At 40.8% G+C, this 13,514-nt stretch overlaps 1 protein-coding gene across 1 annotated transcript; it reads right to left on the bottom strand.

The window, feature by feature from the left end:
* Positions 1 to 232: 232 nt before the first annotated feature.
* Positions 233 to 13,207, bottom strand: LOC145452352 (cellular tumor antigen p53-like). The gene is made up of 6 exons (XM_080330557.1): positions 12,770 to 13,207; positions 10,285 to 10,479; positions 8,699 to 8,946; positions 7,591 to 7,792; positions 4,100 to 4,462; positions 233 to 3,116 (listed from the first exon to the last, which is right to left on the bottom strand). The coding sequence occupies exons 1-6, from the start codon at positions 13,049 to 13,051 to the stop codon at positions 2,982 to 2,984; spliced, it is 1,425 nt and encodes a 474-aa protein (XP_080186683.1). The 5' UTR covers positions 13,052 to 13,207; the 3' UTR covers positions 233 to 2,981.
* Positions 13,208 to 13,514: the final 307 nt, after the last annotated feature.

The raw sequence follows: 13,514 nt of genomic DNA, 5'->3' as shown, positions 1-13,514 counted from the left end.
AGTCGCGTCGTTGGAATTCAAAAACTGAACTCGCAGAGATAGAAAGAAGTGCATGAGTAAATCTGCACTTTCTGCACCGTTTCTGTGACTTTCCGACAATAACTCGACGACACGACACATGTCACCGGCCCAGTGGTCACTGACGACGCTTGAGCAGCTATCTAAGCATATCACAGAAGCACCAAGATACCAACAATGCTACCCATTTCGATTATGCCATGGAATAACACTGTACTTAGCACATAAGTTTATTCACACAAGGCACTGCAAACAAAACAAAAAATAACACAGCCAACACAAAACAGATAAAGAGATATGTACAAAACATAAGAACATGAATGAAAAACAAAAACATATCCCGACAAGGCAACAACATTAAAAGCAACGAGCATTCAGATTCAGGAAAACTTGACGTTTTGATTTCTTCATGATATCCGACAAGCATTTCAGCGCCATTCAAATATGATAAGATTCCTCATTTGAGACAGCATTTTATTTCCAATCATCCAGAAACAGCTGTAGACGACGTTCGGTGGAAAATTGAACGAGTATTGGCAGTCATAATTTTAAGAAAAACATTGGAACAAAGAGGTGAACGTGCTATCAGGTAAAGCTAACAGAAATATGAAACTGTGCACCTATTCTCCTTAAAGGAAACACGGTCTGTTGGGCAGGGGCTAAGAAAAAACACTCCGACAACAATTGTTACGCCAAACAGCAAAATCAGTTAGAGGCATAGGCACCAAAGATGTCTCGTATGATTGGATTTTAAATTTTAGCTCAGAAATCTATAGTTCAACTGCGAATACGAATTTTTAATGAAGTCTGCACCGAACAAAGACAAAACTAACGCAAAAGGTTAGAACGAAACTTCACAAAACCGAATTATCGCGACTCATTTTGATAAGACATCATATTGCAATACAATTTTGTAATATTTGAAATCATCAATTACTTCAGAGACTACAATTTGAACAACAAAGCCAGTAATGAACAGCAGCATTCATTCGTTGTTGGGTATTCAATTCATGTTTGGACTATGACAGAATCGAAAAATCAGGAAATTGAAACTTAAACGAACAAAATGAGTAAGACATCGGTATAAAACTACGGGTGCAAAAGACAGGAATAAAAAAATGTCCGTGCAGTAAAAAAGGACACCAACAGTTGGGTCATTCAGCACAGATGTTCGCGTTTGCCGGATGAGCACCAAATACGCAAGCCATCATACCAGACATGATGCATTGATAAACTAGGTAAGGGTTCGGTCAGATTAGCAGCAATCATCCATTTTATATCAAAGAAGGATATTAGATGTTACAAATTGTGTCAGCATTGGTAGAAAAGATACAACACAATGATGTTACGCATAACTTGATTGTTCAATGTTCATATTAAACTACATTGATATCCCAACTTTTGTGGTCGAACGAAAAGAATTTCTTTGCACTTGTATAAAACGAAATGGGGTCAAACATTTTGATGCTAATCCATTCATGATGGGGCGCCGGCTGATACTCGATTTCAGCCATCACCGACACCGTCAGAAAAACAATTGGGAACTTTTGTCAGATTGACAAATCTATGATTTTACACCGATAGAGAATCATTACAGCACAAATATTTTCATTATTAAAATGCATATTCATCTTATGGTCCCGTGGGATTACCGGTTATGGCTACGATTCCTGTACAAGCAATCTTAAAAAAAAATACACGGGGTGTAAGCATGAAGGCTTCATGAGACAAATTATGGAGAGGCATAACGCTGGTTTGGAAACGTCGTTGAAAAGCTCATTAATGTAACAGCGTGATACGATCCATAATCATTGGAATGCGGCCATTTGTCACAGTGTTCAATAACTGTCCTCGTCTTAGCAGTTGGATAGCTTGCAATGAAAGCAACAAGCAAACAATATCACATTATACCTGGCTGCTGGCTTTTAAGCTTGAGCAGGAAATGATGTAGGAATAACTGATCGAAACATGAAATCTGCTCTGAATTGGAATCACACCAATACGGAATTTATCATACCACAGCCTATGTAGATCAGGGGTGTGCAACCGTTTGGGCAAACGGGCCAGATATATAAGCCGTCGCCAAATCCCCGTGCCAAACATAGGCTAGTACAGCGATTTTATACCCAACTGTTTTCAGTGTGCCACAGATCTTGTGTGTATACCAAACAGTGATATTAGAAATCATGTTATTATCAATACATAACAGTTTGGCTGGCAAACAGAAAACTAGCTCGACCAATGTTACCTTTCTCACAATTGCAGCAGCCCTGGTTCTGCCGTACAAAAAGTTGAGTAATTGGCAATATAATTGGGAAAATTTTAACTTTGACATGTTTCATATCTTTGTCCATTGCGGACAATGAGATTACAGATGAAACAAGATACAATTTCCAGGTTACCGAAGAAAATTTGTTGGGAAATCTGCGCGCAAAGTCTGCACACACATACTTCAAGTGTTAATTTTGCCTTTCTCTTAACCAGCTCGATCTTGGGGACAAACACGCCAGGCCAAGCCAAATAACGAACCCGTTTTGCGATCTGAGCACTATTCGAAAATGGCATTAGGTTGCACACCCCCGCTATAGAATATCAAGTAGAGCATGAGCGAAGATGTATCGATGCCGCTACTATAAATTTGGAATCACGTTTCTTAAAATTGCATCCTGGAATACTTCGTATAATTTCCATTTCGACCACGATTAGTTCAGCAGATCCCAGAAGAAACGAGTCCAGTCAATATACAGTTCCGAGAAACGTTACGTGTAGCTACTCAAGAAACCGCTTCAAAAAGTCCACTCGCACCCGTGCGATAAAAAAGAAAGAAAATTTGAGAGCAAAAAAAAAAAACAGCAACCGTTAACTTCACAATGTCACACTAGTTCCGGCGGGGTCTACACCCCCATTTGGTGGCCTGCATCCTAGCAATATACTTTGGTCGTCGCGGCACAGTCGAAACCGCCTCACGTCGGAAACGGACCGGGGCCGTCCGCGTCGCCTTTCTTGAAGTAATTGCTCAGGATTTGCTTCATCGCGGACTCCTCCTCGGTGGCGGACCGGTGCTCGTACTCTTCCTTTTGTTCTTTGGTGACCAGCTCCTGTCAAAGCACGGCTGTGAGAACCAGAGGTGGCCAAAGCAGTTAGTGCTGGTACCACAGTAGAATTAGAAGTAGCAATTTCAAAGAAGTCAAAAACAGAGTATTCTAGGCATAGGTTTGCGTGTAAAAACTGACAACACAAGAAGTTACCGTTAAAAAACGTAGGTTAACCGTGGATTAAAATTCTTTACATTAGGCCCGTGGGGAAAAATAATTCGCCACCCCTGCGATAATCAATAGTAATGTATCAGATGTGTAATTGGATGTGTGTGTACTGGGTAGATTCTTGTTTTTATGACTCAGCGAAAATTTGGGGTTCTGCGAAGGCTTGCAAGCTTAGTGCAAGTGTTCCGTGCAGGCGCGTAGCCAGAGGGGGGTGTCGGGGGTCGAAACCCTCGCCTTTTGAAGCACGAAAGCCCCTCCTTAAACGCGAAAGCCCGTCCTTTTGAAATGACCGTTCTGACTCTAATACTAGGATGCAATTCAATAAGTCGTATTATCAGTGTTGCACGTTGCCAATTAGCGAGATTCGTCTGTGCACTGCACAATGTGACGCGATCTCCCGCTGAGATGATTGCGAAATCAGGTCACTGATTGGCGCGCGTTCGAACATTTTGACTTGCTCAAATCGACACCGAGGGCACGAAATACGTGTTGATAAGCACGGGTATTTTATTGCTAACGAGAGATCAGGTACGCGTTCCTTGACAGCATTTCTAGAGTCGTTGGCAATCCCATCATACGCGTAAGTTCGTGAACGTGAGGAGATTGTATAATGCTATATTGATAAATGCGAGAAAAATCGAAATCCCACCCTTTTCATTTTAAACCCCGCCATTATTTTTTAGCAGGCCAGCCTGGTTCTTGGTACAGATAAAGTAGAAATACTCCGTAACTGACCAACTGCTGTACCGCAAGACAAAACAAATCGTTCCGCACGAATCACCCTTGAAAAGTCAACCCTCACGCAACCCATAACCCACCTTCAAGTCCAACGCCTCCTTGATCTTCCTCAAGATTTCGTACTTCTCCTTCCCTTTGATTCTCAAGAAAAACTCCTGCCCGTCGCCGCTCTCCGGTTCCGCCGTCGAAGTGGAAGGCAACGAAGACATCTTCTTCTTCTTGGGCAGCACGACCAGCCCGGGCTTTCGCCTGCGTTTCTCCTCCTGGGCGCGGTCCCGGCCCGGGCAGCAGCATATCCGGACCTCGACGCAACGCCGGGCGAGTATCTTGCCATCGGGCGCTTCCAGCGTGAATATGGTCATGATGGGCCGGCGGTTGATGCCGCCGACACAGCTGGACAGGCACGTGTACGTGTAGAACACGGTGATGTATTCCGACCCGACCTGGAATACATCGAAAGTGGATTTAAAAATGAGACACGCAGGACTTCATCCAGACTCTGATTGACATCAAAGATTTTGCAAAACCAGAAGTTCTGCACCTCGGAGCAAAGTACTCAAGTAGGTTCCGTCTACTAGCACTATTTACTCATGTGGTTGTGATTGTAGACTACATCTACATCTACATGAGTATTCAGTTTTTAGGCGAATCCAGGCCTATAATAATTACTTTTTCAATGACTTGGAAACCTTTGAGGAGCTTCTTGGAGGTACAAGACTTCAACATACAATTGCATAGTATATTCATATTCCAAGGTAGGGACGTTGTATGTTTTTGTCCTTGATGTTTTTTGCGGCATATACATCGACTCGTGATATACATACACACGATCTATATTCTATGCACATGTATACCATGAGTGCATGATGAACATATGCCGATGGACAAGGAGTGTGCAGATATAGCCTTGTAAGAATTTCTAAGTCTTGCATCACCCCTCCATGCTATCCCGGTAACGCATGAGCGCCAAGCAGGGAAGTCATGGATACCAGTGGATATCAGGACTTTGGTCTGACCCGGCCAGGGCTCGAACCCACAACAAGTCGATCGCTTCACCATTACGCTATCTTGTCGGTGAATGAACCCAATTTTTTTCGGCTGACGCTCGTCAGGGGTAATCTTCAGCAACCAGTAGAGGAATTGCAGACAACATTGTATAGGCTATCAACAATGGTACCATCAAATATGACGCTACTGTTATGAAATTTCATATTATCGGGGCGAGGAGATCGGTCAAGCTTAATGTACTATTTATAGATGGTACACAAACTCCGTCTGTTGGCACGGACTTGGTTGGCATATTTTAATAAAAGCAGACTTCAAAGCACGCAGATGGACTTGGAAATCGGAAATCACTACTACTAGTTGTAGCAGAAATTTAGTAGTTGAAATCTACAATGTTACGTCTATTTCTACTTGAGCATTGCTCAGACGCAGTACTCCAGTAGGTTTTGCCTGCTCGCACCACCTACTCTAGTTGTTATGCTTTTGAACTGCTCCCACTTTGTACTTGAACAGGTTTCAGGCAAACTACTTATTTTACAAATTGGTAGTTTATGCATAAGTTTGCATTACTTCTTTGTTAATAGTATCACGTCATGGGTTGGGTGTTAATCAGTTATCAGCTATTACTATTGCATCTACAATAGTAGTAATTATTCAAATATTGACTATTTTCAAAAAGGGTATTATGCTATTATCACTGAAGTGTGGCGATATCTGTGTTTATACACAGCACTTTAAGAAAGTGGTAAAACCAGAATGTATCAGATGGCTCGAGAGGGAACAAAGAACACAAAAATCAGCCTACAACAGAAAGTCCTTGTTCAGCGTGATTTTGCTATTGCTACAGAAAATCGACATGGCGGCATTGGCTGGTTTCGTGATTTACAGTATGTTACCGATACTTTCAAATCAAATACATATTTATATTACATTTCACATCTACCTCAGAGGGTAGAATTTGCTTCAAACCATTGTAATAATTGACCAATAACTTCATTCCGGCTATTATGTGATCACATTAACTTGAAATTTGTAATGGCAGACGAATTATAGCAATAAGATATATAATCGTAAGCAAGGTAGGACTACAATATTAAGTCTATTCATGTTCATAGATTGAAAAATAAAATACAGTACGAAAACTACAGAGAATTCAGGAAAATCCAGCAATATTTGAGAATTATTGTCCATAACTCACCAATAACCGAGTAGTTTTTGATATCTAATGTGACTGAAGTATTTTATTGCTTCGACATCTGTGTGTGGAATGGTAACAAGTCAGATTCTGGCTTGAAGCCCCTAATGAAGGCAAACAAAGCAATGGGGCAGGATATTGGTGACTCACATATTGAAATAGAGTCAGGATACAGGTGCGAATTAGCTACTAATAATTTTGTCGCCACTAGAAACCACTTATCAGTCTAGCCAGAATTAAATGATTTGACAGATAGTGGTTTGCACAAAGACTGGTTTCTATCAACCGTCAAACCAACGCTGCAATTACGATCTTAGCCTGTCTGAGTCATAGCCAGCGGATTATATAACGAAATACGGATTTAGAACACACTCAAAATCAGTTGAACACAAGCACGGCACACATCTGGTAACACAAACGCAAAATTCTGTGATTGAATTACTACATCAGGATTGTCGTGATCTTTTGATGGGCTACAAAAACACAGCTTTCAAACCTATTCCATATACCCTATCAAACAAGACATGGCGATGAGTCACTTATATTGCTTGCCAACCACTTGATAAGGCAGCCAAATTTCAGGGAGAGAACTTATAAACCGAATTATATGGATGGTTAAATGTGAAATGAAAATGACGTGTGAAGAATTCCCCCCTGAACCAATTAAATTTCAGACGCAAAAACTCTTTTAGGATAATTTGACAAGTGCATCGTTTTGGGACGCAGAAATCAGAGTAATTTAGCGTCGTTTCGCTGGTTAATACACGACAACTGTGGTTACAGATACTTTTAAAAAACCACACCTATTTCTCAGGATTATAGACGATTAGTTAATCGCGACAATAGTATAGCAAGGAGACTTCGAATGCAGCAAATCAACATCAATTCACAGCCTCGATACAGTATCGTTAAGGATGTTTTGAACCCGAATAAACCGTTTGCAATTTCAAATTCCTAACGGAGTCTTCAAGTTTTAGACTCAGCAATACTACAACAGTCAGCAAAATCAACAAATCCATAGAGACTTGCGTACGCTGCAATATCCAAGAGGACAACATCACCAAACGGATTCAAACAACAATATGATTAAGCAGTCAATGTCTTTCAGGTTAGCCGCATAAATCATTAACAAAGCTTGGAACGCTATCAAGGATAGATGCAACTTCAAGTATTCAAGCAAGCTCAATCAAATTAAATCCCTGGATACTTCTTCACAAACTGATAAGTCAGCAAACACGAGATCCCCTCAACACAAACACAAGGGACAGCACCAAGTAGAAATCATTACTTCACCAAACACATTAAGCGTCGGTGCGGCATGTCACACGTCACTCTCGACAGCCGGCAATCGTTTTCAAAGCGGAAATCTACCTCTGGCGCCACGTAGGTTATAGTCACGCTTTCTCTGCCGTCGGGCGCCGTCAGGTATTGCACGGAATCGTTTCCTGGCTGTTCTCCTCTCATTAAGTGACGCGCGAGATGGTCGTTGTTGCTGTTGTCTGCTATTCGGTGATTCGGACATCTCGTCACCACTTCTGTCACGTGCTCCGGCCTCGTGTAGACCGGCAAGGCTCTGGGTGACAACGTACAAGTTATCCACGTGGGACATATTTAACATTTGATATTTTGCAACTAGAAATTTTACTACGCATGTAACATTTTGTACACATTTTGTCAGAAAGATGACAAAACCCTATGATTTCAAGAAAATTCCATTTGCTCATAGTCTCGCATCACACTTATCACCACAACTTGCTGTATGCGTTTCAAATACTAACTTCGACTATAAATCATAAATGTACAGTAGACCCTTTTGGGCTCTAATGTTCTTTTCTCTATAATGTCACAATGTGTACGTATAAGTTTGAAATCAAAATCTTTTCACTTTCGATTTAACGCCTGATAAAGCAGTGAGCTCCGAAAGCTTGCGTGATAAATACAATTATTACTTTGCAAGTGGACGTTAAATAACGTGGAAAAGCAACCAAGATCTTAATATTATCAATATCATTTGCTATCGGTTCAACAAATTATTCACATAAAGAAAATAATTCAAACACAATCGATCATGAGTTTTTCCTTGCGGTACATAATAGCCTACCAAAAATCTCAATGAGTAAGTGATCCCCGGTATGTAGACAAATTACGCAAGCTCAGCACTCATCTCACACACTCAATATTTACTTCATAAGATAAAACAACCACCAAACTACAGGATTATAGCATGACTGTAATCCAGATTTTGCGTGTGGCGACATGCGTCATGTAGCAACTGCGGCGTATAATAATTATCACAAATTTTAACCTCATGATTTTGGATTGAACCCTAGCAGAATAAGTTATTTGTCATAACTCATAACTCAAAGTTCTCATGAAAGTAATTCGAAATTCCTTGATCTCAACTTGGGCTAAAAACTCATGTACATGGTCACACTCTGAGCATCAGCGATATGGATTGCGAACAGTCAGAAAAAGCTACCTGATGTAACAACCGGCAGGCGGCTGTTGCGTACATCGGAACTGTATCGGACACAGGACGTTCATTTTCACAAACAATTTCCCCAGCATGGAAGAGTAGGTGTACTGGGCGCTTTTCACGGCGGACTCGGTGTGATTGCCGAAATAGATCTCGAAATTGTTGTCTCCGGCGTAGTCCGACATGGACGGTATCGAATTGGCCTTTGTGTTTTGAAGCGGCGGGTTGCTTGGTGGCGAAACAGAGAAATCCTGGAAAGCACGACGACGTTTATATTTCTTTTCTACTCTGACCATCTTCGTTCTCTATTTACTCGATTTTTACGAATTTTAATAACACAGCGGATTAATTCCATAGGTCGTCAGTGACAAAGTATTTCTACTTTTTAGGAGTACTCAAGTCGGTTTTAACTACTTGCACTAGTAATTCACTAGTTTTCAGACTTCTTACGTGCAAAACTACTCATTTCATAGGGTTTTAATTTTTGAAAAATAGCTATATAGGGATGTGTTTCCATGACATTCTCAAGTAAAATTGTCATAACGAGTGGATTAAATAATCCCTGTCACACTATAGGCCTACATGATTATATTTTTGAAAAATTGGCACTATTTGTAGAGGCATTACTGCAATACATCGGAACAATCACACCAGAAAATGAGCAGAAGCGGTTGAACTAGACAAAATAGCTGAAAAACCAACAACGCTTAAATTTCACAAAAACTCAATCTTTGTTTACAGATCACGGAGCTTCTTGGGAGAAAGGGTTAAAATGATGTCTTCAAAAGAGATCGATGAAGGTAACTTGCATAAAACAGAGTTAGAACACATTGAACTATTGAACATAACTACCAATCTTCTTTGTCTATTGTCATTTTAATTGTGATTGGTCAACAGAATAAGATAGACTGAACAACAGGTGACATGTGTGATTTTCAAAAGGTATATACTAGACATGTAGTATTTATTGCCTTGGGGTGTTAGTATAACAGAGTGGTGTTATCATGATACAATGCAGAGAAAACATAGATATCTATGTTATACTGTAACCTGCATACACGAATGTTAAAAACACGCCCACTATAACGTAACGGAAGATTTATCATCGTTTGACCCATTACAAATCTACACATAAATTGACCACAGCAGACAATGTAGGTGACAATTTTACGAATCTAACTGTCACTTTCATGACAGAATTTAACTGAAGTCGTGAATTGATTCCCCATTCCCGCCTCTGTGAGGTTTTACAACTTATTTGGCATCCGCAACATTATAAGGGATAACCAAACAAACATACACCGAAATGAACGCTCTCATCAATGTTCTGTCCACACAGGGAAGCCCTCTTTGAAGACATAAAGTCTGCATAATGTGTAACCTTCGCAACAATGGTACCGACACTCTACAAATATGTGATAACAGTTGAGAACGTGCTCCAGGGGGTATTAAAATCTACTGCGTTCCACAGCATCACTTGGCTGTGGACATAGCGCATCGTAAATTTAACACATCGTATACCTCTTGAAATTCCGGGAGCCAAAGAGCCGATTAAAGCGTCTAATATACAACGAAAAACAATTGCATACTTGGCGAACTGTAGGCGTATATGGGCTGTTAGAGATACTGGCACGGTCTCCCGAGTCAGGACTGGCTGAGTGAATGTAAGCGTCATAATTGGTTTGCTCTGCGATGTGAATATTGCGCTGTGCAGGATGATCGGTTTGCTGGTACTGCTGTTCAGTATGGCAAGGTTGGTAGGTCACATATGGTTGATGCTGGACCTGAAATAATGCACAGAACAAATTTAGCACAGTACACATCATTACATTTTATTGAATAAATATGATTTACATTATTTACCTCTGGCATGAAGATCAATTCATATCACTTCTAGTTTCTTCAAATAAATTCTGTCTTGTTATCAATCAGTAAATTCAAAGATGCACACTGACAGATAGGCAACAGTTCTGTGCACGTAGTCAGGGTGGGGGGTGGGGGTTCGGGGTAGAAACCCCCTCCTATCGAAGCATGAACAACTCCTTAAATACGACACCCCGTGCTTTTTAAATGACCATTCTAACGCTAATATTCAGTTGCAATTCAATAAGCCTTATTATCAGTGTTGCACGCGGACAATTAGCGAGAGGCATGTTGCCAATTAGCGAGATTCTTCTGTGCACAATGTAACGCGACGCGATCTCCCGCTGAGATGATTGCGAAATTAGGTCATTGATTGCCGCGCGCTCAGCAATCGTTGCTGGCCTGATTTATCACGTCTCAAACAAGCCTGGTTCCGCTGGCTAGAAGAATTGCATCTGCAATAGGCCCGGTGTGCACTGCTCACTACACCATCGATGGCCTTCACAATCGCATCTGCATTGGTCTGGTGAGCACGATATTATCGCTGGCCTACCGCGTCTCGGGCCTAGCCTGCTTTGGCTCCTATCTCCCGATGGCTTGGAGACAATGCCGTTAAGTATATGCTGATTAGCAATTGTGATTAAAGAGTGACATCGCGAAACCGAATGACATCGAATGTCCGCGAACATGTGCGACACTGCATACATGCGCAATCGACTTCCGCTAATACTAAACAGTAAACATAACTATCAGAAGATGTGTGTCAAGGCTCGAGTTATAAAAGAGGAAAGGTTTGAACCACCTGGAATCGGCATCATTATAGCACATATTCCATAAAAACTCGGCCATTTTGACACTTGAAAATTGTCCAGGGATTATTACATCTCATAATTACACCTCGGGTTCAGACAAGCGAATCACCCACTCCCACATCACTGTCTACAAGCAATTAGCAATCCTTTACATCAACCACAAGTGTAGCTCATAAGATTTTAAAAGATACAAGCAACATGCACTAAGCAGTCCAAATCCAATATTTCAAATAGTTTCAGATCGGAATTACGTTCACGTCTGAAATGCATGAATACGATTACAGCAAAATCTCGAAATTTAGTCAGTTATGATTACGATTATATAGGAAACTAGGAAAGTAATCATGTTTATAAATATTTTGCTTTCGCAAACTGAAGACTTGAGCAAAGAACAAATATTTGAAGAGCTTCTTGGAGGTACAGAACTTCAATATACAATTAAATAGTACATTCATATTGAAATGAACCCGAATATTTTCGGCTGACACTCGTCAGGGGTAATCGGTTACCCCTGACGAGTGTCAGCCGAAAATATTCGGGTTCATTTCAATATGAATATACTATTTAATTGTATAAAGAACAAATAATGATTGAGACGAGACTGCATTATGAGGACTGATGACAAAAATTTGGCTGTCACACCCCCAAATCACAATAAAATACCTATACCGATAGCCCTAACCCGTAAATATAAATATTGATGTAGCATACATCAAGTAAAATTGGGAACACTTAGTAAGTCTGGGTAAATTCGGTATCGCAGCACAATGTTGTCTATTAGCTGATACTAGACCAGGGGTTCTCAACCTGGGGGGCGCGCCCCCCTTGGTGGGCGTGAAACATCTGAAGGGGGGCGCGAAGAAGCGGTCACCTGAAAAAAATTTTTGCGCTCGGCGTCATTTACCTACAATGCACGCGTGTTTCTCTCTATATAGACCCAATTTCATATATTTTTATTTTCTCATCAACATTCATAACCATCCATACCACCAAACAATCTGTTGGGGTTGCTAGCATCCCAGTTGGATTTTGTGATATGACGATAAGGGGGGCGCGAAATTTTTCACTATCAAAAAGGGGGGCGTGACTAAAAAAAGGTTGAGAACCACTGTACTAAACTATGTGATTAACACTAAGATGCAATTGATGAGAAGACCAAATACTTCATTATTATCGATGTTTTGTAATAATGAGCAATTAATTTCACTTTTCACTGCTGTGAAGTGTAAATAACTTGATAAAGCACACTTTTTTTTGTTCAGTTCATGTCATAATATATGTAAAATAATCGACTACGATTACAAATCACTGTCACCCTTTGCTGACTACCATCAAGGTGCAATCGGCCAATAACATGACAAATAGCTCTTTATATAAGTTCATTGCACAATCTCCATACCTGAGTATATGACTGCTGAGGATTTGAAAAAACGTCGTCTTCCAATAAAGGATCACATGGTGGATATCTCGCAACATGTTCCGGATATGATGAGAAGGGTGCTAATGCCTGTTGAGTGAACTGGTTACGAGAACTATTATCCACAGGCATGTTGGGGCTTTGCAAGGTATTCTGGTAGTTATTACGTCCCACTCCCACATCTTCAAGGCTCGAGAGGAAGAAGTCACTAAAGCACTGCGAGTTGTCTGGTTGCATAGCGGAATCGCTTCTCTCCTTCGACATGTCTACAGCTGGTCTTGTGTCGGTCAATATCGTGGTTAGTAGAGACACCACGATTGCTAAAGATTTACATTATACCAACAACATTCTCTAATAATAACAAATGCGACTCGATTACCGTACATATGCAATACAACAAAGTCCAATCGGCAACCAGCCAACCACCGCGACTACCCTGCTTAGTCCGTACTCTCATCTCTACACGCCAACTGCCCGGATTTGTTTTCCTTTTTTACATTCTCTTCCATTCAGCAACAAGTGAGATTTCCCAACTCACGTGACAACCGCGGTGAGCGGTATTCAGGCATAACGTGTAGTAAATGTATCATCATTCATCACTCATCATCATCATCATCATTGGTTTATTAGCAATTTTATCAGTTCAATACACCACAAAAAATGCGATACAATGAAAAGACAGGAAGATGTCGAAGCGACAAGGAGTAGTCTATGGAATCTGACACCC

This window comes from Botryllus schlosseri, chromosome 12 (assembly GCF_051294905.1).
Source record: "Botryllus schlosseri isolate E-star chromosome 12, Bs_hap1, whole genome shotgun sequence".
NCBI classification, from domain to species: domain Eukaryota; kingdom Metazoa; phylum Chordata; class Ascidiacea; order Stolidobranchia; family Styelidae; genus Botryllus; species Botryllus schlosseri.
Note: the sequence above shows the minus strand (reverse complement) of the source record. Positions and strands in the feature narration are given on the sequence as shown.

Bases quoted from the DNA above. Each gene is read 5' to 3' on its own strand.
- LOC145452352 (XM_080330557.1), bottom strand. From the start codon at position 13,051: ATGTCGAAGGAGAGAAGCGATTCCGCTATGCAACCAGACAACTCGCAG. The intron at 10,480-12,769 runs GTATGGAGATTG...GCATTATTTCAG, and splicing joins CTCAGCAGTCATATACTCAG to GTCCAGCATCAACCATATGT. The intron at 4,463-7,590 runs GTAGATTTCCGC...GATGTATTCCAG, and splicing joins TAACCTACGTGGCGCCAGAG to GTCGGGTCGGAATACATCAC.